This window comes from Neolamprologus brichardi, chromosome 9, assembly GCF_056152115.1.
Source record: "Neolamprologus brichardi isolate AB-2024 chromosome 9, ASM5615211v1, whole genome shotgun sequence".
NCBI classification, from domain to species: domain Eukaryota; kingdom Metazoa; phylum Chordata; class Actinopteri; order Cichliformes; family Cichlidae; genus Neolamprologus; species Neolamprologus brichardi.
In genome coordinates this window covers 18,827,857-18,851,969 of record NC_142112.1, presented here as the reverse complement: position 1 = coordinate 18,851,969, position 24,113 = coordinate 18,827,857, and the positions used below count along the sequence as shown (strand labels likewise).

Here is a 24,113-nt window from a genome sequence, read left to right as displayed (position 1 = left end):
TGTTACTTTTCCTCCTTTTCTCTACACATCATTCTGACATAGGTTAGTCTTCGTTTTATCTGACCAAGGGATTTCCTTTAGAACTATAAAGATGTTTTCTGGCAAAGTCTAATCTGTCCATCCTTTTCTTCAGTAAAAGCAGTGGTTTGCACCTTTTTGTAAACCCTCTATTTTTACATTTGTGAAAGCGTCTCACTGACAAGGACAGGCCGATCTCATTCAGTGTTCTTGACTCCTCTATTGTAAAGGGTATGTCTTAAACTAGGAGAGAATTCTGGGATTGTCAACTTTTATCGTCTCCCGTGGTATTTTGGCTTCGCCACTGTATTCCTGTCTTGTCAACAGTGTGCCAGACTGTTGATTTGACCACTCCTAAATTCTTTTGATGTCTCTCTTTGATAGATTTGTCAGCCTAACGATGGCATCCTTTATTTGGATTGACACAATTTTGCACCTTATACTAAGAGTTATATTGAAAAGGTACAAAATACTTTTCCAATACTTTATATCTACTCCAGATGTTTTATCTGCTTAATTTGTCACAGCGTAATGAGGTAACAGACTTCGCCTGGCTATGAAACTGCTTTGTAAGTCAATCATCCTATTACGTTTAAGCTTCTGAAATGGGAGACTATGCCTGTAATTTCCAAAATGTTAATGCAATGCTTCTGTCACACTCCTTTAATTAAAACCAAACATCTGCACTTCAATCCCATCTTGTTGTTTAATTTGAAATCCACAGATGAGAACTCCAACCAGACTCCATTCAGAGCCAATGAAAAAGGGTGGTCGGGGACTGGTTAGCACCACAACCATCATCCAGGGTGAAATACAGAGCATCCGCAAACTCATTGGGAGGATGACCCACCCTAGATGAGCTGCTAAAAGAGAGCCTCCAGCGCTTGTTCCATCCTGTTTGTAAATATTAGCCTCATTTGAGATTAACTGTGCATCGCCTGGAAAGTAGACAAGAGCAGACGGCAGAGACAAAGAGGAAGCCAACCATTTCCCAACATGCCTTGAGGCTGTACAATCAGTGGAGAGCAAGCCGCAACCTCTGAGGCTGAAAAACGAAGAAAGCTCAGTGATGCCAAAAACTACAGTTCAGGAAACGGCCCTTTCCAACTGGCTCCAAAAATGAGTCAGTGCCAGTTCACTCCCATGTTCCCATCCCCATTTCTACAGCAGATGTAAACGAATTTATGACCATTTCTTTTAAAGTGAAAATATTTTTGCTTTCTGTAACTAATAACTTCCCGTCCCAAGCACCACCATGTTTGCAGTGCTTGGGACTTTTAGAACACTTCGTAATAGTTCGTGCTGTTTGGTTAATCGTACTTTTAACCTGATGAGGAAATCTGCTGCTGTTTTGCTGAGTTTGTTTTTACAAATGCAACTGGCTAACAAAGTTTTCTAGCATTTACCATCCAACCTCTTATGTAAATGTGGCCAGGTTTTAATCTTTCACATTTCCATGATTCCAGCACAAGTCAGGATAAAGTGGTAAAGAAATCTTGTCACAAAAAGGCTGCGTGTAGGCAGGAGAGGACCCAAATACCAAACTCACCGAGACAGAACATGAACTCAAAAGCACAACTTTATTGCTGAAAACAAAGCCAAACGATACAAAACTAAACTGGGAAAACTAATAATAAATCATACATGAAAACACAGGGAAAAATCACACACAGCTATGAGGGAGGAGGCGACAATGAACACAGGAAGACTGAGAACTTAAATACACACATGAGGTGATCAGGAGAAGTGGCAACAAATGTGGGAACAGCTGAAACAAATGAATATAACGATGTCACAGGACCTCTTTCAAAATAAAACAGGAAACATAATGAAACACAGACATGACAACATGAACTTGGCAACAAAAGACATGCAGACATGAAACACATAAAGGACAAGGGAGACTTAACACAGGGGTTGAAAACACAAGGGGAAACTAATAAACAAATAAACTTAGAAAACCCAATGAATTTAAACATAAACCATAAACATCAAAATAAACTAAAGCTCAAAACGCTGGGTGAAAAGACGCAGGATCATGGAACATTCCTTACAAAAGACCGTACAGCTACAGAAATAAACCTTTTGTTTTATTTCTCTTCTTTTTTAATGCTACTCCCCAATCTTATATACAGACAGTAGCCCTGGGTTAAGCTGGTTTTAACTTTATGTGTGTGGATATGTAACTTCTATTTTTTTTTTCTTTGTTTTAACATATGCTATGATCGGGAGAGGTAAGGATTTTATACTATTTTCTTTTGTGTGGTTTAATACAGAGAAGAGAAGAGAAGAGAAGAGAAGAGAAGAGAAGAGAAGAGAGACAAACATAATTCTGTAGCCAAAAAGCAGGCAATTTTATTTCAAAATGTTTCTAGCACTCCCCGTGTGTCTGGGGTCTATTAGTTGCTGTGATCAAGTCTAAAGTGTGTGAAAACTAAACCCAAACTGTGTGAATGTCTGCTCCTGAGGGTAGGACAACTTTATAGTGTAGTAAGTGTGTTTATCCCTGAGAAAAGACTTGGGCACAGTGCGAGGAAATGTGTATATGTGTGGGTGTGTTCGTATGTGCAGCAGAAAGAGTGAAGCTGGTCCCTGTTGGTGTGGAACTAAATGTCACAGCTTGATTAGAATAAATAGTCCTATACGGGCTCTGGGACTGGGCACCAATGCACAGCAGGGCAAGTATGTGTAGTGACTCAATGGTTTTGTTCCATTTCTTTCCCTCAGTTCCTCTTTCTGCCTATATCTCTCAGACGTGTGCATAAACACACATGCATGGACATTCTGACTTTACCTTTCTCTGACCTACCCGGTGGGTCTTTGGGCAGATGTGTAAGTCTGAACAACACAATCAGAAAGCTGTTACTGCCTCAGGACATGAACTTTACGCCCCACAATCCCTCACTTTCACACATTCACACACACACACGCACACACACATATTTTGCCACTCACTCTCTGTGTTAGTTTCAAATGTTAACTATGCTTGTTATATTATACTTCAGCAAGAAGCAACAAACTTTTACACATCTGAATACAAGCAGCAACAATATTATCTTTAGATGTGCTATTACAGCCTATTATTCAGGAGCCGTTTTAGGAGAATGGCCATTGTGGCTCATGTACCTCCTGATCACTGCTGCAACTCTGATTTGACTCATTTGTAGCTGGTCTGAAATATTACCTTGCCTGTTTCAATCTTTGTTAAGTCTCACAATCAGATTCAGTTTATATGGAAATTCTTTACCATGCAGTGCTTCAGATATACAGGTAGACATGGCCTATAGGTCAAGAACTGAGAAGGCCTGGTTATTTCTCACATACTATCAGATTAGATATATTACATTTTGTTTCAGTGATCACAGTGATCCCTTTCATGCACAGAATTGTCAATATATATATTCTTCCAAATCCTTTATTTAAAGATGCTCCTTAAAATAACCTAAATGTATCAAAACCAAAAATAATATATCGATAAACCTTTTCTTTGGCTGCCATGGAGTAATGGAACTTGTTAGCAATTTCCTTCCCTCTCTTTCCTCCTCTCCTCCATCCTTTTTCACTCTCTCTCACTGAGTTGGGATTACATTCCCCTGCCTCCAGTAGGGATAGTTTCATATCTCTTCACTAAATGCTAACAGTTCCATTAAGCACAACGGAGGACTCATTTAGAGGTCACATTTGTTTCGCTCAACTTCCCTTGTCATCCGCAGACCAACCGAGTGGCTGTCTCTTTCAGCTTTAATTCCTGTTATCTGACATGACCTTTCTGCTTTGAACTAATTGGTAAATTGCTATGGACTTTTTTATTCTAATTCATCTCCCTCCAATGACATGGCTTTACAAAAATGTCCCTATTTTTTTATTTTCGCACTGTGTATTAGTTGTTCTCAAGCATGCCTGCAAAATCCACAGTGTTTCATTTATGATATCATAGTATGCGCCATAATACTAGCTACAAGGCATCAGGCTGGTGGTATTTTTGCTTGTGGCCAGTTTAAACATGACAACCAAATAATTCAATTTAGCCAGTGAATCCATAAACCTACGTGGCATCTCATTTATGGCCTTGATAATCCACTGCCCCAAGTCACGATTAGCTTAGTAGCCAGCTTCACATTATTTCCGCAACAGTTTATGGTGCAGCGTTGTAATAAACTAATAATATCTTCCAGAATGCCCAACAAGGTCACTGCAAACCAGACATAGGATGGAGAACCTTTATGTTAGCGAGGTGTACATTTTATTACCGTATGCTGAGAGAGTTTTGAGAATACAGTCAAGGCGCAACAGAAACAATGTGTGCATTTCCAATAGAAAATAACTTTATGAATCAAAACAAAAGGAAAAGGCAGGTCTGGTATGAGCTCCAAGAAGTCAACATACAGGTTTAAACAAGTTTTTCAATCTTAAGTTGTAATAAAATAGAAGCTTTTCAGCCACCAGGAGCACCAACTAGTTTATGGCTTCATCTTCACATAGTAATAGAAGTGCAAAACGTCTGAGGCCCATGTGCCAAACAACGTCCCCAGCCTGTATTGCAACACCTTATGTGCCCTACTAGAGATGGGAGAACAATGTTCTGGTGCCCATTTGAGTGCACTTGGCCTGCCTGGCATACATCCTGCCAGCTTCTACAAGTCACCACCAGGTGGGGATCACTTAACAGCTCAGGTCTTCTATTTACCCAAGTATCCGAGTCATTTGGTTGTAAATCTGATAATATGATTACAAATGAGTCAATCCATAACCACAAAATTCCCTAGTGTAATACCCACTTATGAACATGTTTAGGTTAGAACATGGTGGTAGGAGATATAGTAAATATTTCTTACCAACCAAGTGATATCACCTTATATACTTATATCTATACATGTGCCCCAACTGCTCGCCTTGTCCAAGTGTGTGACTAACATTTCTGTCATAGCCAAAACATACAGTGGGGCAAAAAAGTATTTAGTCAGCCACCGATTGTGCAAGTTCCCCCACTTAAAATGATGACAGAGGTCAGTAATTTGCACCAGAGGTACACTTCAACTGTGAGAGACAGAATGTGAAAAAAAAAAAATCCATGAATTCACATGGTAGGATTTGTAAAGAATTTATTCGTAAATCAGGGTGGAAAATAAGTATTTGGTCAATAACAAAAATACAACTCAATACTTTGTAACATAACCTTTGTTGGCAATAACAGAGGTCAAACGTTTACTATAGGTCTTTACCAGGTTTGCACACACAGTAGCTGGTATTTTGGCCCATTCCTCCATGCAGATCTTCTCAAGAGCAGTGATGTTTTGGGGCTGTCGCCGAGCAACACGGACTTTCAACTCCCGCCACAGATTTTCTATGGGGTTGAGGTCTGGAGACTGGCTAGGCCACTCCAGGACTTTCAAATGCTTCTTACGGAACCACTCCTTTGTTGCCCGGGCGGTGTGTTTTGGATCATTGTCATGTTGGAAGACCCAGCCTCGTTTCATCTTCAAAGTTCTCACTGATGGAAGGAGGTTTTGGCTCAAAATCTCACGATACTTGGCCCCATTCATTCTGTCCTTAACACGGATCAGTCGTCCTGTCCCCTTGGCAGAAAAACAGCCCCATAGCATGATGTTTCCACCCCCATGCTTCACAGTAGGTATGGTGTTCTTGGGATGCAACTCAGTATTCTTCTTCCTCCAAACACGACGAGTTGAGTTTATACCAAAAAGTTCTACTTTGGTTTCAACTGACCACATGACATTCTCCCAATCCTCTGCTGTATCATCCATGTGCTCTCTGGCAAACTTCAGACGGGCCTGGACATGCACTGGCTTCAGCAGCGGAACACGTCTGGCACTGCGGGATTTGATTCCCTGCCGTTGTAGTGTGTTACTGATGGTGACCTTTGTTACTTTGGTCCCAGCTCTCTGCAGGTCATTCACCAGGTCCCCCCGTGTGGTTCTGGGATCTTTGCTCACCGTTCTCATGATCATTTTGACCCCACGGGATGAGATCTTGCGTGGAGCCCCAGATCGAGGGAGATTATCAGTGGTCTTGTATGTCTTCCATTTTCTGATGATTGCTCCCACAGTTGATTTTTTCACACCAAGCTGCTTGCCTATTGTAGATTCACTCTTCCCAGTCTGGTGCAGGTCTACAATTCTTTTCCTGGTGTCCTTCGAAAGCTCTTTGGTCTTGGCCATGGCGGAGTTTGGAGTCTGACTGGTTGAGGCTGTGGACAGGTGTCTTTTATACAGATGATGAGGTCAAACAGGTGCCATTCATACAGGTAACGAGTGGGGGACAGAAAAGCTTCTTACAGAAGACGTTACAGGTCTGTGAGAGCCAGGGATTTTCCTTGTTTGAGGTGACCAAATACTTATTTTCCACCCTGATTTACGAATAAATTCTTTACAAATCCTACCATGTGAATTCATGGATTTTTTTTTTCACATTCTGTCTCTCACAGTTGAAGTGTACCTCTGGTGCAAATTACTGACCTCTGTCATCATTTTAAGTGGGGGAACTTGCACAATCGGTGGCTGACTAAATACTTTTTTGCCCCACTGTAGGTTATGGCAGGTCCCATGAATTCCTATTCTTAACTTTACATCATTTGGTGATTCATCACCATTCGTCATATTTATCACATTTATTTATATCGGCAAAACACATTGATGCTAATTGAAATATATTAACCAAAAATTCAGAGGTATGCTTTTAATAGGGCACTGAAGGTTTAAGCTGCACAGCCAGTCAGACAGAAAAAAAACTGCAGGAGCAAATGCTTCCCACTGGCTGCCACTTACCACTAATGTTAGAAAAATGATAAATTAGTTCCGGCATGCTGTCTGGAGTCTATGTGTTCACGTGGGTGTGTATGTCTGCCAGTGAATGCTTCCTTCCTGTAAAGTGTTGTGTCGCATGCCAGGAGTTCACAGTGTGAACAGATGTTAGTCAGTATTGCCCTGGGTTTCTGCACCACAGTCAGGCATTTTGTAGGGTCCTCGGCTCTGAGGAGGAGTCCGTGGAGATGCCTGAATTGCTTTATCGAGCGGAACACAACTAAGGACACGCAGGCTCACAGCAGCTGCCAAGAACACACACAGACATGCGAACACAAACACAGCATTTGCTCCAAGCATGTGCAACACAAACCCACAAACAGCTGGGATACAAAAAATCCACTCATTTGGTATAATAATATAAACAAACACACACAACTCTGTAAAATAAGCACTCTTAAGTTAACTTTCACCCCAGCATATTTCTTACAGAGTAATGGCTTAACTGCTGACTGAATATGGCAGCTGTAGCTTGAACCCCACAGGAAACCCTGCTCCAGACAATATGGACTATCAGAACTGGAATAATCTAAAATTTGAAAGGATAACGAGAAAACACGTTTTAATACAATCTCCTTTTAATACAACTCTCGTGACAGTTTCTTTTTTAAAATGTAATACGTTGCTTCATTACAATAACACCTACCAACAGTTTCCATATTTAGCTGCTGCTTGTCACTGAGACACAGATGAAGGGAGAGAAAATAACTGATGATGTTGAAGACCATGGGAAAGGTTTAAGCTGTCTCTTTAGATAGCATCATATTCTCTCTGATCATTCACAGTTATACTGCAAAGACTAATATCTATACTTAGGCTTGCATGCACCCAAAGAAACTGGCTCATTTGGAATGAAAGATAATGTCAATCAAAGTGACAGACAAAATAAATAAAAATGGTCAAACTCAGAGGTGTGTTTATACATAAGTACATGTGTTTGTGTTTATACATAAGTACATAAAGGGGGACAAACGCACATCACAGGTCTGATTTGACACACGCTGACACATAAGGATTGATGTGGACTCACTGTCATATAGTGAGCTGTCAGCACACACACACTAGCTAAGCCAATGCTCTATATCTGATGCGATAATCATGACATAACTGTGAGATGACAGCAGACAGAGTATTGGTGGCCCAGACACATGCATTTGCAGGCATAAATGCACCAAACAGGTGTTCAGATAAAACAAGAGTAAATGTTGCAGAAAGTAGGATTTTTGCTGAATTTTAATTTGAAGACTCAAGCAAAGAAAATGTAATTCAGTTCAATTCAGTTGTAGTTGTAAAATGCCACAATAGTTGCAAGTATATGTGTGAGAGTGATAGGGCCTATGCTAGTTTTAGTCAGGAGATAAAGATGCTCCAAAAGAAAAAACTCTATTTGCATATATGTAGACATCCCATCCACATGGCTCCATAGTTCCTAAAAAGTATTTGAAACCACATATAATGATGAATAATAGGGTAAATTTTTCTTTAATGGCTTGACATGAATTACCAATCCAAACAAATTATAGTATCAATAGTAACAACAGCAGAGCACTTTAAGGTAATGCAAGTCATCAGATATTAATACAATATGTAATTGTACCATCTTGATATACTGTGCTGATTTCCATCAACCCATTTTCTTAACTGGTTATCTAAGTGAGGGTTGCAGTAGGGCGGGAGCCTATCTCAGATGAGATGCAGGGTACACCCAGGAAAGGTTCTCAGCCAATCACAGGTCTAACATTCAGCAACAGATATACATGCTCAAATTCAGTTAATTAGCAAATTGATTATTTAATTAACTAATAAGAAATTCTCACAAAAGCACATTGAGGTTCCAGAGCTGAAGGTTTGAACCGTGTTGTCTCGTTGTTGCTGTGAGGTGAGACTGTGAAACTCCAATGTAAAAGTCACAAATCTCAGTTTCAGTCTTTGATGATGGCACTGGGGTTATTTTTGAAAGACTGTCAAGTTATATTTACGAGTAACCAAATTCAAACACAACCCTAGATAGGAAGCCTCTGAATTTATCCATAAAAAGAGTTCCATCTTAGTCTCAGCTCAAGTAAATAAAGTTCAAAAGTCTCTTTTTTGCTGCACAGCTTGTCTTCACTCCTCAGGTTTGCGTACTTATGCAATCAGCTGCCTGGGGGAGTCTGATGGATGTTGAATGCATATGAACTTGACTCTCTGACATGACAGCAAATTTCATACAAACTCAACAAAACACAACTAAACAGGCACACAAAAACCCAGAACACACAAAAAAACTATTTTCACCACCTTTCCACTAAACTTAACTTTTCAAAAGTGAAAAGTGATGTGAATGCAAAAAGAAGCTCATTCTGTTCGAAGAAAGGTTCAGATACTCTTTATACTCGTTATCTCTTTATGTTAAGCACTCTCTTTTCTCTTTTTTATCTAAAAATAATTACTCAACACAAAGGTCAGACCTACGTGTATGACTGAGGTCGTATTTCAATGGGTTTTGGGACGAATATGTTGATAAATATTATAATAGTATAAAAAGCTTTCAATGGAGCATAAACAAAATAAAGTGGTTTTGTGGCCATGTAAATGTGTGGGGGAAGGTGTGTATTGTCATACCTTCATGTAAAGGCAAAGCATTTGTGATGCACAAACACTGATAAACACTCCCAAAGCTTCCCTCCATGCACCCATGCAGAAATCATCCTTGATGTGCCTGCAGTACGACGTGTACAGTGTATGTGTATGAATTTAATGTGGCTAAACTGTGTGTTAGCCACATTCACTGTGTGGTACAGTGTTATTATTTCATACACCCGTCTATAGTATGTGTGCAAACCCCCCATTAAAAAATCAAAATGAGACAGGTGTGAACTTTTATTGATTGATTTAACCTTTAAAGTGAGTGTCGTCCCAATCTATCCAGCTTACAAATGCACCCAACAGCAGGAGGAATGCTGTCCTTTACTAGCAGCATTATGTTATAAGGCAAAGAAGAAAATGGGCGTACTGTAGTGCATTCATGTCATATTTGAAGTTGAAGATGTACAAAGATGACATACTACAAACACACACACACACACACACACACAGACACACACACACAGGGGTTTTCTTGGTACCTAATGCTGCTCATGCTGCCTGCTTCTGATCCCAGCTTGCATCTCTCCAGCTGGGTGGCAACAATCTGACGCTCAGCCTCAAGTTCCCTGGTCAGACGCTCAAACTGAAGCTCCTGATGGAAGACATAAAAAGAAATTGCGTGTTAGGCGGAACATGAGAGAGAATGAGAGAGAGGAAGAAAGAAAGAGACAGAGAGCACTCGGGGTCTGCAGAGGAAGTCAGGTATTATAGGTCACCGAAACAGCTTATGGCTGGAAGACGGCTCTAAAAAAGTTAAAATAATTGTGCTATCAAACTTGACTGACAGGTGAGAAAAATGTGTTAGGCAATGTGTAGGCAGAGTGTTGTGTTGAAAGTGTTCTAAATATGTGAGCAAAGAATCACTTCAATCCCAGCGACTGTGTGGCGCTCGAGGGTCATGAATGTGAAGATATTTGTGGAATTAATTAAATGTATCGCTCCCAAATAAAGTGTGTTCCTATTTGGCAGGTTAGACAGTTAATAATGTCATTTACTGAAAAAAAATATCTACTGGTGGGATTCTGTCTTTTTTAATCAATTTTAGGTATTTGTATTTTGAAACCTTTGTATTTAATGAAAAAAGGCATTACTGCAGATGAAATTCTGTCACAAATCCTGACAGTAAAACAACCTGAGTCCTGACAACTTTTCAATATAATTAAATTTACTCTCATATTATCACAGCCACATTAAAAAAAAGAGCTTTATGTGTACTCTGTGGATTTAATGGTTCTTTTGCTACAGATAGAGAAGGCTTTTCAGTGAGTACAGTTTGGTGGGTTGCAGGTTACTGTCAGGATTTTAAGACAGAAATCGATGGGGAGAACTGCTTGTGCTGATTATATATCACTCTTAACCAAAACTTGCCTGCGTGTGCATGTGTGTGTTGATGCATTAGCTATTTAAATTCCTGTTCTGTCAGTCATCATGATCTCCAGTCACTAATTTAAGTGTCTAACACCCAACAACACAATTTAATTTTTCTTTCTCTCCTTTAGCCCTTTTTAATGAATGCACCCAATAACAGCTTACACACTCTCTCTTTCCTTGGCTTGGTGTCTAAAAAAAACTAATATATTTTTTGGACTTAGCTTAAGTGACATGTGTCTCCCAGGGTTGGGTATAACCGATTACAAACAGATTACATTGATCTGTGAAGTAATGCATTTTTGTATTGTAGTTATGTTGTTGCTTGTTTGAAAAAGTTTCTTCAGGTATACGCAAATGTGCCTTGCAACCAAGCATGAAACAACTATCCACTGCTGCCAACACCATTCTTTCAAAGCAGCTGCATTGGCAGCACGCTAACACAAACTGATGCTAAGTGTGATGTTAAAGCGGAGTGTGTCTTTGCTAGCCGACCCTAGCAAAGACAAAAACCTGATCTTTAACAAATGACAAAACAGTGAGTCAGGCTTGTAGCATTGCACCCTGTATCCTCCATTTCCACACATACCTGTTTCTGTGGTAGAATCACTATGGTGATCATTCTGAAGTTTTTTCAGCTTTTCTGACAGCTTTGTGTTAATACTTAAACACTGAAAGACAGATCTATTTGCCTTCACTGGGATAGGGGCTTGTATCCATTTGTGGAACTGTAGCCTAACGTTTGTATTGTTAACTGACAAATACAGTACAATGCACACACACACACACACACACACACACACACACACACACACACACACACACATATATATGTTTCAAAGTATTCTGAAGCCCATTTTAGACCCATTCCATTTTGTTAATAACTCACTCAGTTTCAGCCACTTCTATGATTTGCAAAGTAAGGTAATGCTGGAAATTTGAGCAGAGTCTATTAAACCCTCTGGGCCTGTAATTCCAATTTACGACTTTGTTTTACAGCAAGGTGCCTCTCTTCAAAGCTCTGCTCTGTTCTGCTCCCCAAAGAGACTGCTTTGTCACCTTGTTTGCCATAGATGCAACTTGTTTAAATCCTCGAGGTGCAAAAATGCAAATCCCTGTACCGAAAGTAGCATTATGCTAATTGATGATGTATTATGCCTCAATGGTAAGGTATCTTAAACACCTTCTGAGGTAACATGGTAATGTCTGAATGCTAAACCCAAAGAGAAACCTGTTAGGCAAGTTACAGTTAAATTATGCATAACCTTTAGTCACAGCTTTATTTCATTCATATCCCTCCGTCTTAGGCACTGCTATGTTAGTGATATATAATAACACTGTTCAAACAACTTTTTTTTTAAATCTTAATTTATTTCATCCGTTTTTTATTTTTTTCATCCAATCAATACTGTTCTTCTCATGTATTCTGTGTTTTATTTATTTCATTTGTATTTCATGTGTATTTTTTGCCTCGTGTAAACTGCTATGGTGTTCTTTATTATGTCTTTTATTCATCCTTCTGTAAAACACTTTGGTCCATTGTGGTTGTTTTGAAGCACTTTACAAATAAAGCCAGTATGGTATGGCATCAGAAAGTTTCCCATCAGTGAATTGGCCAAAGGACAGTTTATGTTTACCAGATGACAGAGCTCGGCTGACTTGTCTAAGTACATGCCATTATATATTCTTATTAACTAGAGCTACAAGGCAGCAAAAAGCATACTTACAGCTTATTACAAAAACATTTAGGAGTTTGCGCTCAACTAAAATTATGAACAGAATGCCTTTCTTGTATACGGTCAGTAAATGTAGAAATGACAAAGCTCTTGGCAATCAGAAATTATCAATTAAAAGGAGAGCTGGCTGCACTCATGCAAAAGTTTGGGCAACTCTAATCAAACCTTTCAATTGGTATGCAGGTATAAGATCAACTAAATTTATAGTTGGGAAAGCCTCTTCAAAGGAACTCCTTAACCTTCTACAAATTAAAATAAGAAAAAAGCAGGAATTTTAAAAAAGTACCAAATTGTGTTTGTATAATTAAAAGATGTACGCTATCAGAAATGATGGAGGTGAAGATGAGCTTTGGAGTTCTACACCTCGATAAAGTCTCGATAAAGTTAAAATAGAACCTTTTGGCCATAATGAGCAAAGGTGTGTTTTCAGAAAAAAAAAACGGATGTTGGAAGTAACACCTTTCGAACCATTAAGCACGGGGGTGTTTGAGGGTTGTGTTGCACTCGGTGACACAGGGAATATTTAACTCGTAATTAAATATTAACAAATTATTAGCAAACATCACAGTGGCTGTAAAAAGTTAAAGAGTGTGTCCGAGTGTGTCCTTATTCCAATCCAGTCCTTACACCTTGACATGTGTTAGTCCAAGTGGAGTGGTGGTGAAGGATTTGTTAATTAATCCTTGGAGCAAAAATATAACAAACTTTGGGATACATGTGTCTTTCTTTCATATATATATCAAATTACATAGTAGGGAATATATATCATTTACAAGCTTCTCTTTACCATCTGTATTTGCTGGAAACATTAAAACTGGCCAACTGGCTCTATGACTACATTTGCTAATTACTATGGATGCAGGGAAAAGATAACTGTTTTGATCCACTGGTAAAGCATTTGTATTTATAGTTATTTGTAGCAATTGCAACAAAACTTAACTCTGAAGCCTGATTCTTGATCACCACATTGTGTTGTGTCACAGGCCTAATTGTAGCCTCATCACCATTCATACCGCTGCTTGAGTGCTAGCTGGATTGGAACCAGAATTACTGTGTGTAGGCAGAAGGTGTTTTCTACAGTAGGATAATGCTTGAATCCAGCCATGGCCCTCACAGTCTCCCTAACTTTAGTATTGCAGAAAAAATTACATAAGACAACAAGCTGAGATTGTGGCATGAGAAGATCATCATACAGGTTGGCGATGTTACCACTGTTATAACAAGGCTTAAGTCTTAAAACTGTTTAGCAACTTAAAACGAGATGGTCCCTGTAATGTTTTCTAAGAATACATGTTGTATATACTCACTCCTCCTCCCAAAAAAAAAAACATTTAATGATCCAAATCCATAATATAACAGCTGAGTAAACTGGGCGTTTTTCTGCAACAAAAGGAACCCTGCTCTGCTCACAACGTGTAAATGTAACTAGAAAGAAAAAGAAAAGTAGAAAGAAAAATAGAAGAAGGCTAAGTCTTCTAAAAGTAGAATGTAGAGTCTAAAAGTAGAATGAATTACAGTAAGTTGTGTTCTAAAACACAAAAACTAAAAGGGTTTTAAAAGATTTTGTACATGGTCATTCTCTTTAAAGTGATCTGAATAAATTTGAAGACAAAGATTGGTTGTTTTTCTATACATTATTACAACTTTCCTTAAGTTTTGTGTCTGCTGGAAAAAATGTATCCTCTTTAACAAGCTTTAAAATGTTTCTCGAAATAAAGCTAGTTGGGAATCACTGAATAACAAAATTTCAGAAGCTTAATTTATATGATGAACATTCAAACTTCATCATCTGATTTCTCTTGCTTAAGTCCAAAGAAACATACTAAACATTTTATTTTGTATGATGGACATTACCTTGATATACTCCTGGATCCCAGCTCACCAGATCCAAAAATGATCAGATGGTATGTTTTGGTTCTCCTTATGCTTTGTCTGAATAGGCCTGTCAAAATGCAAAAGATGTAAAATGACACTATACTGTGTAAGCTTTGTGCATGTGAGCCATCGCATCCCCCTCAAGAACAAAGAGGCGACACAAATCAGCAGCTGCAGTCAGCCACAAAGGTCTCTATGGTAACAGTACAGACCCCTCCACACCTTCGACATTATAAATTAGGCCCTGGCTCCTCCTACATGCAGCTCCTGCCCTTTCGCATACCTGAACTACTCTCAGAGAAATGTCTGCACCTTCATTTAGTCGCCCACAGAAAGCAGACGGTGGAAGGCGTGGGCAATAGTCACAAGTGTATTTACAGAAGACTAAAGAATATATACCGTGTATAAATATAGTTTTTAGTGCAGATGCAGATGTTCATCACCAACATCCAGTAAACAGCAGAAGCTTCCTTTTTTATAATAATACTGTGTATGACCTGAATATACTTTGTTTCCAAGTGTTTTATCAAACTTAACTGGATGAAGAGTTTCAGCAACTACACAAACTGTGTGCGGCAAATAAGTTCCTCTCAAGGAACAGCAGGGTCACAGAAAAATATCTTTTCTGGAACTGTTTTTGAGGGGTTTTTTTTCCCCAGTGGACAGGTCTGACAGTGTTTTGCAGTGCCCCCTGGGTGCCAAAGTCAAGATCAGATAGAGGAAACAATTTAGCACCACCTGGAGGTAAACACCCAGTTTTCAAGTTTCTTTTTGAGCAACATTTACTTGGCTTTACTTCTTACTTCATTTAATTTGTATTTATTTACAACATAATTACTTCAAATTGATTCCTGCATGCTAACACACCAATGGAGAGATAAAAACAGGCCAGTATAAACACATTAGCATCCAGTCTCACTAATCCAGGATTAATTTCTCAATTTGTTGTTGTTTTCGTGGACTTACTGGACATACAAATTCATGTACACACAGATATGCGCTGTGTGTACATGTATGCATATGTTCATATAAAATCCAAGACATGAAACTCTTATACATCGAGAGACAATGTGCAGATGTGTCCCTGACCTCTCTGCGGGGAAGGGTGAGAGAAAAGAACATCCCCCACAGGGGTGTAGACACTGTCACATTATCAAATAGCAGCTCTACGTGCAAGCTTTTTCAAAAACTAAAAATACTAAAAAAAAACTACAGAGAGGAGAAGAAAAACAGCTAATAAGAAGACCCAACTTCAAATCTTTTAAAAACACTTTTTTTTTAGCACTTAACAGCTTAACAGAAGATCGTCTGCATAAGTGACAAGGACAGAACAATTTGCCTAGAGATGAGACCCAATCATTATAAGTGGCCTGTGGCCAGATATTAACTGCGCTGTTTTTGGATAGGAGACAAAAGGCAATTAAATAGAACTATGACCTTCTACTTGAGCAGTAACTTTCCATCTCTCTCTTGTTCTTTTACTCCTCTTCCTCAATCAGCAAAGAGGTGTGGAAAATCTCAGATGAGCTGAGTGGAATGAAGGAAAGAGAAGGAGTGAAGAGGAGTTTGTAAAAGGTCACTCTCCTCTTTTCTGTCACTCCCATACACATTAAAATTCTCCACACAGTCAAAATCATGCTTGTTGCTCCTCTCTAAACCAAACCTAGGCTACATAAACTTGAGGCTCACGCAGCCTACATTTGGTTCAGTTTTAGCTGAGATTCATTTCTGCGTCACTCCTTCCTCTCCTTGTCTTGTCTATCACTTTAATGAGTGCGCGTGTGCAAGTCAGGAGAAGGGACGCAAAGAGGAAGCAAGGACTGGAGGAGAGGGAAGAGAGAGAAAGGAGAGAGTAAGGAATAAAGACAGATCTTTGCTGATCAGCTCTACGGGATGAGAGCCACGGGAGAGATACCTGATCCACTCCTGCTAATGTACATGTGTCCGCAAGGAGAAGAAAAGTGAAGACAGGAAAACAGATTACTGGAAAGGGCCTGCTCATGTTAATGACCCTTTCTCAAAAATTTGCTTATTGGGTTTTGTCTTTACAAAAGTATTTATTCTTACCTGGCATGGGGGCGTACTGTGTGTGTGTCTGAGTGTGTGTGTGTCTGTCTGTGTTTGAGTGAGAACTACTGTCTGTGTAAAAAAAAAAAGAAAGAAAAAAAAAGCCAAAAACCTCAATTTCCAATATCGGTACATTGTGTTTATGCCTTTCTAAGTAAGTAACCAGCTAACATTACTACAGTTATACTAAATAACAAAATCTTAGTGGTTATATTTTTGTAAAAAGTTCCTTTTAGGAACAGAAAATTGGTGTAAGTACAAAACCACATAAATAACTATGTAAATAAATACTTATAATGGGCAATGATAATAATAGCTGTGAAATGTAAAATTATCCATAAACAATAATTTCACTACTTTTATTATCTTATTTTTCAATGGAATGTATATAATAGAGAATATTTATTATATAAAGATAACAGCAGTGTTAGGAATATATGGAAAAACACAGACATCGTGGGGTCTGTGTTGGTGTGTGCGTATCTCAGCGTTGGTGAGCACATAGCCCTAGGGGTAAACACAGGTGAAAACTAGGCAAAAAAAACCAAACAAATCACACAGCTCAGCCTGGCTTCATTCTCCATCGACTTTACTCATTAACACCTATTCTTTTTCCGTAACACATGATTCATCTTTGTTGTACACTGGGGACGCTACATTCTTCCTAACACATTGATGACTGGCCTTTTCGGTATCAGCCTGCTTCAAACTAAATTTAATTCACATTAGCATCAATACCTCAGGGGTGCTCTGTGATTATGTGATTATGGGTATAACAGTAATGCACTAGACAGCACACAAGTACTGATAACACTAAGCAGTTCCCTAAAAGACAAATAGGCACAATTAAAGGAGGTATTCCTACTGCAGCAGCAGCAACAACAACAATAATGATAATGATGATAAAAATAATAATAATAGTAGTAGTAGTAGTAGTAACAAATCAAATAGCTGAATACTATTACTACTACTTTTTTGACATTTCCAAAGATCTGATTATCAAGTTAAGATCCAATAATCTGAAAACAGCATGAACGAAAGACACGAAATGTCTTCGTACTGAAATTACAAAACTACAGATTATAAAATAAAGGTGTTAGCTGATAAATACATGCAAATCCTGCAAACATATAATTTTTAGAATCAACAAAATGCATGCCACGAATAAATATGTAACAAATATTACCCACACTGATAAGGTAATTAGTGTGAGGTAATCTTTGCATCTGAATAATCTTTCTAGTTTTGTCCTGTGCATTTGATTTCAAGTCACACCCTATTCCAACAGGACATCACAACTTGTGCAAATACAAGCGTTAGTCTCCAAGACTAAATTGCCATCTTGTTTCTCCAATGTTCATAGTTGAGCTCACTCGAAAAGAGGCATAATGTCCCAAAAGGACAGGCTGACGAAAGCCTCAATGACAGTAAGTACCGAAATTGCTTCACTGGAAACAGGGCAGATCTTACTTTTTGGCTAAAGCAAGATTACCCATGTAAGCAAGTACAAATGAGTAACACCAGTATCTAATATAACAACAGTAATGAGTGATTTAAAGACATGAAGTGCAGTATTGTTTTTAAAACATTTTCAAATTCTTTACACTTCACAAACACAGTACAAGTACTTCTGTTGTTAGTGCAGTGAGTTTGGGGTTTGTCTGCTGATATTCTTTGAATTTCCTGTTTTCTAGTTTGGGTTTACAGTCAGCAATGTCTGGAAATACTGAACTGTCCCTGGTGTGGACAGATTTGGAGCCAATTATTACCATCTGAATTTTATGACTCATTATCATAGCAGTGTTTTCCTAAGGAGGCAGCAGACAGCAACGTTTGGCAAAAAATCCTTTCAGCCTCTAACTATCTATAAGTAGCTTATCACACTGCCAAATGCTTTCTCTATTTTGTCTGTTTTTCTACATCTGTTTACTTAAATGTGTTAGCTGACGCAACATGACATCAATATGTGGATTAATTATAGTTTGAGTTATCAGTGTGGTATTCACTCACAAAGAACAACGTGACCTTTGCAAAGTGTCACAGAAAACTTCATTACCACCTCACAGCACGTTCTTACTTTCTGATATTTTTAGTTCTCAAACTTTCATTGCGAGCCCTGCAAATCTCAGTTGTGTGGTAAAAATGAGCACAATAATGAAATATCTCCAGCCTAGGCAGAGAGAAAATCAGGAAAACTACTTGAAAGACACTCAAACAAAAAAAGCTGCATTACTAGGGAACGGAAAATATACCATCCATGAGGCGAGTACCTGGTGAAAAACAGTGAAAATATAATGCAAATCTTCCTCAGAGTACTGATATAGTAAACATACATATGGTGATGACCAGAGGAGAGATCTATAGGTGTTTGGATTTAGAATTCAAATGTTAAAAAAACTGCACACACCTGAGACGTATGACTGCCAACAGCTGGCCCATAACAGTTTTATATGGATTATAAATATTCAGCACACACACACACCAATACCCTGACAGATCTCTCTCTCGTTAAATTATTTAAGGGCTCAGTGGGTAAAATGAAATCATCTCTCTCTAAGTCTCCAGTTTTGCTCTCTTGCTTACTGCTACTCTGTTGCACTCTCTCTTATCTGTTCCAGTACGTCTGTCTCTTTTCATTGTATATGCAAACAAGTGCATAGGGTTGTGATATGTGTGCATCAACCCTAAAGAACTTGGATAGCACATCCTGTGCAGACAGACGCACACAAAAATTCAACAAAGCCCTGTTCATCTCCATTTTCTTACTTTAACAAAAAAGTTCAAACTGAGGTTTAACTTGTATTTTAATTTTATTGTACTTTTTATTGTGCTTTTCTTTAATATCAGTTTTCATTGCCAGTTCTTAAAACCCAACTCAGTTAGCTGTGCGTACGCATGTGGGGATGGTAACGTCACGTATGTGCAGTGTTGGGGAGTAACGGAATACATGTACCGCCGTTACGTATTTAAAATACAAAATATGAGTAACTGTATTCCGTTACAGTTACCGTTTAAAAAGGTGGTATTTAGAATACAGTTACTTTGTTGAAATAAATGGATTACACGGCGGTACTTCCCTGTTTCATATTGTGGCGGGTCAGGACTGTTTGGGTTTTGTTTGACAGCTACGTTCTGTAGTTCCAGGCGGAAGCGTTGCGGTTGCCATGGTTACAGGGCAACGCTATCTCTCTCTGCGACTGTGTGTTTCCTGGGTGAGAGAGGCCTTTTTGTTGTTGTTGTGCTAAGCTAATAGGCAGAATGCTACAGGTATAGCTCTAAAGAATGTAGCATCATAGGCAGTGTAGTCCGTGCTGCAGGGAGAATGGACTGCCATGCCCGTTATGTGCCTGTGAGCGAGGGAGGGAGAAAAAGGAAAAGTGCAGCAGTCATCGAGCAAAAACGGGAGCTGGAAGCATGTAAATATAATAATAACCACTGCAGCCAAGAAGAGTGCCTGACGAGCCCAGTTGTAAGCACGCTATTAAAACTCGACTGTACACCGTGTTCGTGTTTTCCTCCGAAACAATAAGTTCCGTTGGAGCAGCCTTTCAACTCCTCTCTCTGTCTGTCGCTAGCAAAGTTGACCCAGACAACAAAGTAAAGCTATTTTTCGGCTACAAGACCAACACGAACCCGAGGTATTAGCCAGAGGTCCCTTTACTACGGTTCAGAGCCGCGGACCTTCAGTAACAGTAATAAATCACAGCAATAGTACATTCATGTAGTTGTAAACAGCATGATAATATATTAAGTAATCCAACGTATTCAGAATACGTTACTCTCATTGAGTAACGTAACGGAATACGTTACAGAATACATTTTGGGGCATGTATTCTGTATTCTGTAATGGAATACATTTTAAAAGTAACCTTCCCAACACTGCGTATGTGTAAGTTTTGGTCTGCTGGCTCAAAGTTAGAAGACAGCACGAGTGGATTCATGCTCGGTGAGTATGGGTTTGGCCACAGACAAAATGTCACTTGGAAAATGTCACTGCCTAAATGCCATTGGAGTGTGTGTGAGTGAGTGCATGTGTTCATAAAGAGCGTGAGAGAGAGAGGGTGTGTGGGTGGGTGCAAACTCACACATACTTACGGCACACCCGGTAAACAGGTGTCTACAAACCCAGGGGTTCCTCATTTGGGAGCATAATATTGTTTCCTAAATGCACTGATGATTCAGCGCTAGCACATTGTCAGAAAAAAACATAAAACAAAATCTGGATTCATCATATTCTTATGCTCATATACTGCAGACTTTCACATAAAAGCTAAATAAAAGCACAGCAATGCTTTGTTGTCCCTCACCATTTTGATATATGATTACTGATATAAATGATAGCATATGTTCTTTGGGACTTTGAGTTAATGTGCAAGCTTAATGTGGACAAATATGTAAAATAGTTGTATACTATTATATTCCAAAGACAAAATGTATTCACTCATCTATGGTTAGTGGCAGCCTAAAGATTAGAAAAATGGCTTTTGACCAGAAGGCAGCAAATCTGAATTTTTCAGACCAGCTGGGGAATTCTGGGCATGTAAAATAAATGTGTAAACACTCTCCATCTCTCAACACTTACTGGCATTGTGCCCTTGAGCAGTGCGCTCTCCCTCTTTTGGCTCCAATGGAGCAGCTCATTGAAATAAAGTATAACAGTAGACTATGGCCGTACTGAGAAGCTGCCAGGTGAGACTGTGCAGATGCATGAATATGAAGCAGGGTGATTCTGAAAAAGAGCAAGCGTGCTCAGCAAAAGTCGTCCATGAACAATGGATTAAAAAAACACAGTTATTCACCCAGCACAAGTCTTCCCTGCCTTCTCTGTCAGCTCTTTCCCCTTGTGTCCTCTATCTCCACCGCATGATGTGACAGGGGACTCGAGGAAGGCCCCAAAGGTCATTCATCCACTGGCAATCACAAACACTTGTTTTGATAGATTAGCTAGTGCAAACCTTTGCATGCTCACTCAGACCTTGGTAGACAAATACCCACATACACACAGAGCTGTTGAACCAACAATACATGCATTCACTCGGGGAAGCTTTTTAAAACGAGGTCTAAAGGAGTCAAAATTCAGCTAAAATGATAAAAAAAAAAACACACATTCCAGGTCCAAGTAAGCAAGAATTATAGAAATGTTTGCTGACAGGCAATGTTGCAGACAAAAGTGCATCTGCAGCCTATAAACTAAAGGCAGCTGACAAGTAATGGATATAGAGAGATGAAAAAGAGAAAGGTGAACTTTAGCCAATGACAAACCTATTAGCATAAAAAGATAACACTGCATATACATTATTTTTACACAGAACTATTAAATTGGTTTGTGCAAGGAGCAAGCAGCAAGCAAACTTTTCAGCCTAGAAGCCAGCATGAAAATAACAAAAGTGCAGTTCCTATAGTACGTGTTTATTATTACATTTTATTATGGTTTGAAGATTGTATTAATAGGGCCAGGGTCTCTTTTAGTGGTAGGTGTGTCTACAACGCTTCACTTCAGCTAGTTCAAAGTGACGGCAGTAGAACCCTCTGGTTCCTTTTGGAGCATTTCTCATGTATTAATATGACAAAGAGTGTGGCTTACTGTGTGGTTACCTGTACTAAAAGCCCATCCAAGAAATCTGTGGTCCAGATTTGGTTAGTGAAACAATTTATTTTATTCTTCTTCTTGGACTTTGGTCTGTGGTCGTAACTATTTAACCACACTCATTTTCTGAAGGAGGGCCTCTCAAAGGAAAACATGTCACTTGATACTGAATAGCGGACAGGGGACTTCAATACTATGTGTATATTTATGTACTAGGTGTTCCCCACTCTGGCAGTCTGCTAAAGACAGTATTCATTTATCAAAAACGACACAAGCATTTGATCAGTAAATGTATGAGCAGGTATATGTGAGTGTTTGTTACACTGTACGTGCATGACAGATATGAAAGTTGTGAAGCCTAAACTGGTGAGACAAGCTTGACAGGCTCTTTGGCACTCCTTTCTATAATGGATAAATGGGCTAAAAAAGCTTCTCTGCCAGTTACTTCACTGACAGTGAATCACATAATGTAACATGTAAAGAGAAATTCAACTTGATGATGGAAAATGGGTACACAACTTCATATTTACTGTTTCTCTTGCCCACCTTGTCTATATATCTCTTCGGACATACACCATTTCGATTAATCTGACAGCGTCTGATAGTGCTTGTTCATTTATGGAGCTGCTTACTTTTCCATAAAAGTCCAGACAGCAATGTTATTACTGTATATTGGGTCTTGTAACATTTAAAAAGCATTATCAATATGATACAAGTCTGGATGCATGCAGTTGTGGAAACAGATACAGGCACGTAAAACTGAGCAATGTCTGAATTAGGTCGGCTGTAGTGCTGACTACAGTCAGCGTTGACTCCATAATTTACATCAATGTTCAGTTTTTTGATGGTAGAAACGATGTAAAATATGGTCATTTCATTGTCCTGAATCAAGAGACTTTATTCATCCTGAGGTTGGCTTTGACCCTCGTTGCCTCTACCATGATGAAGTGAAGAGGAAATCTCATAAGATCGTGGTTTAGTTTGTTGATTTGCAACACTGCTCTAAAATAATGTCACGATCCTGGGTCTTATGACCCAGTGTTTTGAGTTTTAGTTCTTTTGATGTTTATAGTGTTTGTTTAAGCTTATTAGGTTTCTTATGTTCATTTGCTTATTAGCTCCCTCTTGTGTTTTCAACCCCTGTGACATCTCCCTTGCCCTTCATGTGTTTCATGTCTGTGTGTCTTATGTTGTCATGTCTGCCTATCATGTTTCCTGTTTTATTTTGAAGAGATCTTGTGTTCCTGTGTTCATCGTGTTTAGTTTTACTCTTCCACTGTGACATCGTTATGTTCATGTGTGTCAGCTGTCCCCCATGTGTTCCCACTTCTTTCATTAGCCTCCTGTGTGTATTTAGTCTGTGCGTTCTCATTCAGTCTTCGTCAGATCGTCTGTGTTGTTCCCATGTCAAGTCCTGCGTTCAGGTTTTCATATATATATATAGATATGTGCTCATCTTCATTGCCATGTTTAGAGTTTTGTTTGTTTTTCTGCCAGGGTTTTTCATAGTTTGTGCTTCCTTTCTAGTTTACCCAGTTTAGGTTATTGCTTAGTTTGCATTGTTTTTGCCCTTTTATTTTGTACTGTTCTGTCCGCCTTAATAAACAGCTCATCAGTTAAGTTTGGGTTTTAGAATGTCTGCACCTGGGTCCACTCTTCACACTCCACGCAGTTTGCCTCGGCAAACTGTGACAAATAAATGCTAAAGGTGATGAAAGATTATAATTTATTAGAACATTTTCAATATGAATTAGACCACTGTGTACACTATTAGCCCCCATGTCTCCATCTATTGTCATTTCTGTTCTAATAGTGAATATGTCTCTGAATTTAATACACTATATTAATTAGCCAGAAAAATACCTTTTTTTTCAACCTCACAGTGTTTCCCTGGCTCAGCATCAATATCAGTAATTCCATGAAATTTGGGGCTTTTATAAAAACTGAATGGGGGAATCAGATTAACTGCTTGTTTTCAGTGAATCAAAAGCTGCGATGATTCACTGCTATGAG

General features: G+C 38.9%; 1 protein-coding gene across 4 annotated transcripts in view; it reads right to left on the bottom strand.

The window, feature by feature from the left end:
- Positions 1-24,113, bottom strand: part of ctnnd2a (catenin (cadherin-associated protein), delta 2a) — a 253,658-nt gene that overhangs the window by 161,319 nt on the left and 68,226 nt on the right. For 3 of the 4 annotated variants that reach the window (XM_087846074.1, XM_087846077.1, XM_087846075.1), the window contains exon 3: positions 9,947-10,059. In XM_087846074.1, coding sequence (XP_087702200.1) covers positions 9,947-10,059 — 113 coding nt within the window. Of the gene's footprint in view, positions 1-9,946; positions 10,060-14,425; positions 14,573-24,113 lie in introns of those variants that run through there. The other variant, XM_087846078.1, reaches the window with a different exon arrangement.